The 3,618-nt window shown below is 33.3% G+C and overlaps 1 protein-coding gene across 1 annotated transcript; it reads left to right on the forward strand.

Annotated features, from left to right (window-relative positions):
- Positions 1-327: 327 nt before the first annotated feature.
- On the forward strand, positions 328-3,453 carry PPP1R42 (protein phosphatase 1, regulatory subunit 42; the record flags this gene model as incomplete). Its single annotated transcript, XM_010185639.1, has 3 exons — positions 328-456; positions 2,720-2,886; positions 3,315-3,453. Coding segments are annotated over exons 1-3 (435 nt in total), but the record flags the coding sequence as incomplete, so codon positions are not given.
- Between the last annotated feature and the right edge of the window lie 165 nt (positions 3,454-3,618).

The raw sequence follows: 3,618 nt of genomic DNA on the forward strand, positions 1-3,618 counted from the left end.
TTAAGCACACTGAAACAACAAATATAACAATGTTTTGTAAGTGTTATTTAATACCCTAAAAGTTTGAAAAAGCGAGAGCAAGAAAGGGGTAGGTTTTTATAAACACCAAAGGCTGTATATGCATAAATGTGCCACTGTAAGCAAAAAGGGAATTGGTGGGGAAACATCAAGTTTGAAGAATACATCTAACCTTTGTTTAAGATTTGGGGTACAAGTAGTATAACATCTTTCTTTTTGTTTTTAAGGCATTTTATAAAACTACTTACAAGAGCACCTGGAATACACTATTAAAAGAAGTAGTAGAGCAGTTTGGCCTATTAGAGAATTATGGTTCGACTAACGATGAACCTAATTGCTAAAAGCATCAGTCACAAGAATCTCAATGAGGAGAACTTCAGACAGTATCTGCGAAAAGTAACTCATCTGAATTTATCAGATAAAAACATAGATGCAATTGTAAGATTTATTTTTATGTCTTTCTTTTAGCCTGACTACTCAAATGTTTTGTAGTTACTGTTTCAATTAGTTGTTTATACGTGAGGAGATAAACAAGCAAAGCCAAGTTTCTATTTTCTAACATCTATATTATGTTTTATTATTTATATTGATTTGTAATTAAGTCTTAATAATACAGTTGGAAACATGCTTCTGCTGAAACATTCACTGCTGTTACTGTGTGGAACACTGCTTTTATGTAAGTGTTTAAATGGATTTTAAATGTATGTGATTTTGAAATGGTAAAATAATCTTTCAGCTGTAACTTTTCATATAGAACATCAAAGCGGGTGACTGTAACTCCACCAGTCTGCAGGGTTTCTCATAATTGAGCAGCCACTTTTTTCTTTATGTGGCAAAAATCCTGTTGAAGTATTTTACTTACCTGAATCTGTGTAGCAAATAAGAAGGATATTATCAGTGCACTATTTTTGCTATTAATTAATTAAAATAGAAAACCTATGTAAGCAATTACACAAGAGAGATGAACTGAAGTGTTGTGAACTACTTTTGCAGTATTTCACAGAAGTATTGTACAAATCTGTAGCTCTAAAAAAAAAATTCAGAACTATTTGCTATTTTTATTATTTCATACAGTTGCAACATTGTAGAGGAGGTTTCAGGAAGTTACTAGAATGGAAATGATAACCCCACTTGCCTGTCTCTTCAGCTGCTTAAGAAAGAGAATATTTCAAATTAATCACTTAGACCTGACACTTTTCTTATGGAATATAGCCAGGCTGTTGCCATTGAATCAGTAGCTGTAGGGCTTTGATAGCAGTTCTCTATCCCTGCTGAAATCTAGCTGTAGTATTCTTGGAGACTTTAGGTACGAAATTAAAACCCAAAGTTCATCTTTTCAGTAACAGTTTGGTTTTTGATTTGAAGACTTGTATTTATTGATGGCTACCTTTATAAAAATGTGAACTGAGGAACAGGAGGGCATGTAAGGAACTAATAATTTTGCAGATCAGAGTTTGGCTTTTTTTAAAGGAAATAGTAATATTACATACTATTAAGTGCAACACTTATTTTATTCTTGTTAATGTCATACTTTTTTCTAGTCTTGGGAATTTTACAAAGAGTTGTTAACTGGCAGCACAATCTTTTCAACCTATCTGTGATTTATTCCTTAGATTTCAGAGGAAGTCTGAGAAAGGAAAGGGGAGTTCAGGAACAGGATATAAGCCACGTGAGGTTAACAAATTTGGACTGGTGTAGTGGCTTTTTCAAATTAGTGAGGTTAAAATCTACATTTTCTTAAAAAATTGCTCCCTAGGGTTTATTCATTTAAAAAATAATCCATGGCCTTTTCATTTTCAAAGACTAAACTTGCAAACTTAACCCAGTCCTCCTTCCTTTGAGTTTAATAATAGGAAATTTATACAGGTTTCAGTAAGTCCTGAGTTAATTCAGATCCCCTCAAGATACTGGGAACATTTGGAAACTGCTGATGAACCCTGAACAACTGAATTGTTGTGTATGGTAGATTACTGCTTTAAAAGTGTGATTTCAGTCAAGAAGATTGAATAGCTCATCCTGTGTGAACAGATCCATGCAAGCAAATGGGTTTATTCAGGCCCCTCCTAGGAATGTGCACAGCCATAGCAAGATACTAATGTGATCGGTCCATTTGATTAGGACTGGTTCATAGATGCCATAGAGAAGTTTTACAGAAACTCTCCTAAGAACATGTGACCTTTTAGTTATTTAAGAAGAATAAATTCAATTAAACTTGACATTTGAGGGGAATTTTAGTGTCAGAAGTACATTAAAATACATCGAAATGCAAGTTTTTGTATAAATCAGTAGTCTGTTGCTGAGAACTGATTTCCAGGACATCACAGACGTTTGGTGGAGGCAACTCCACTGGCAATTGTGCTTTTCTGAAATGCACCTGATGAAGGCAGGGAAGGGCATGAAGTCACACAGGATGTGATGAACCTGCTGAGGATGGCTGTAATCCTCAGCTTCTGTACAGCTGGATAGTAATAGACTTCAGCCTTAAATCTATGCAGGAGGTGATTACTGACACTAACTCAGTTTCTCTAGGAAAAATGGTTGTTAAAAGTGTTCGTTAAAAATGAAAATATATAAATCATGCAGCAGAACTTAATAGAATAGACTATTTCAGTTGGACTTAAATATAAAGACAATCAGCAGCTTCCAGAAGCAGGCAGTGAGTGAACTTTATGTAGCATTAATTTGTTATTGTTTATTTCAGGGTGACCTCTCATTGTGTAAAAATCTTAGAGTTCTGTATTTATATGATAACCAAATCAGTCAAATACAGAACTTGGACTTTGCTTTGAATATAACGCACCTTTACCTTCAGAACAATTGTATTTCCTGTATGGAAAATCTCTCATCGCTGAAAAACCTTGAAAAACTGTAAGTTGAAAATAATGTGTTTATTTTAGTAGTAAAAGAATAATTATTGCACTAAGAAATTTTTAAAAAATGTAGCCATTAAGGTTCTTTTAGCTCTTAAATTTTGCTTTCCAAGTAAAAGTAATTGCTTATTATTTTTTAATGAAAAATTCTATAAGTAATTACATATCTTAATTTGCATTTAAATTATTTTCTTTTTCAGAATAATAATAATAAATAATAATAATAATGCCAATATATAAAACCTCTAAAAAAACTTGGCTCTGTTAGCTGTATGTTCTACTCGCATGTTAGATTATTTACTTTTTCTATTATAATTTCCAGGTATTATTCAATAATACTTTAAAAAATAGGTTTTTCAGTTTGAGGCCTTGTGTTTGCTTTTACTTTCAAAGGATATGAAATCTGGTTTGTATTCTATTCTGCAGGTATCTGGGAGGCAACTGCATCACTGTAGTAGAAGGTCTGGATAAAATAGAAGGAATAAGGGAGCTACATATTGAAAGTCAACATCTCCCTCTTGGTGAAAAGCTTCTATTTGATCCAAGATCTCTGAGGTCCCTGGCAGTAAGTACATTCTGAGAACTTCAATGAACTATGATCAGCATTTTTAAGAGAAGTGGCTAGGACTTGATCACTTCGTGTTTTCCTTTTCTGCCAATTGGTGGCATTCTTTCAAATTCTACCAAGGGACTCCCATTTCAATTCTTACCTAAGCAAGGAGTCATTTTT

This window comes from Mesitornis unicolor, unplaced genomic scaffold (assembly GCF_000695765.1).
Source record: "Mesitornis unicolor isolate BGI_N332 unplaced genomic scaffold, ASM69576v1 scaffold28095, whole genome shotgun sequence".
Taxonomy (NCBI): domain Eukaryota; kingdom Metazoa; phylum Chordata; class Aves; order Mesitornithiformes; family Mesitornithidae; genus Mesitornis; species Mesitornis unicolor.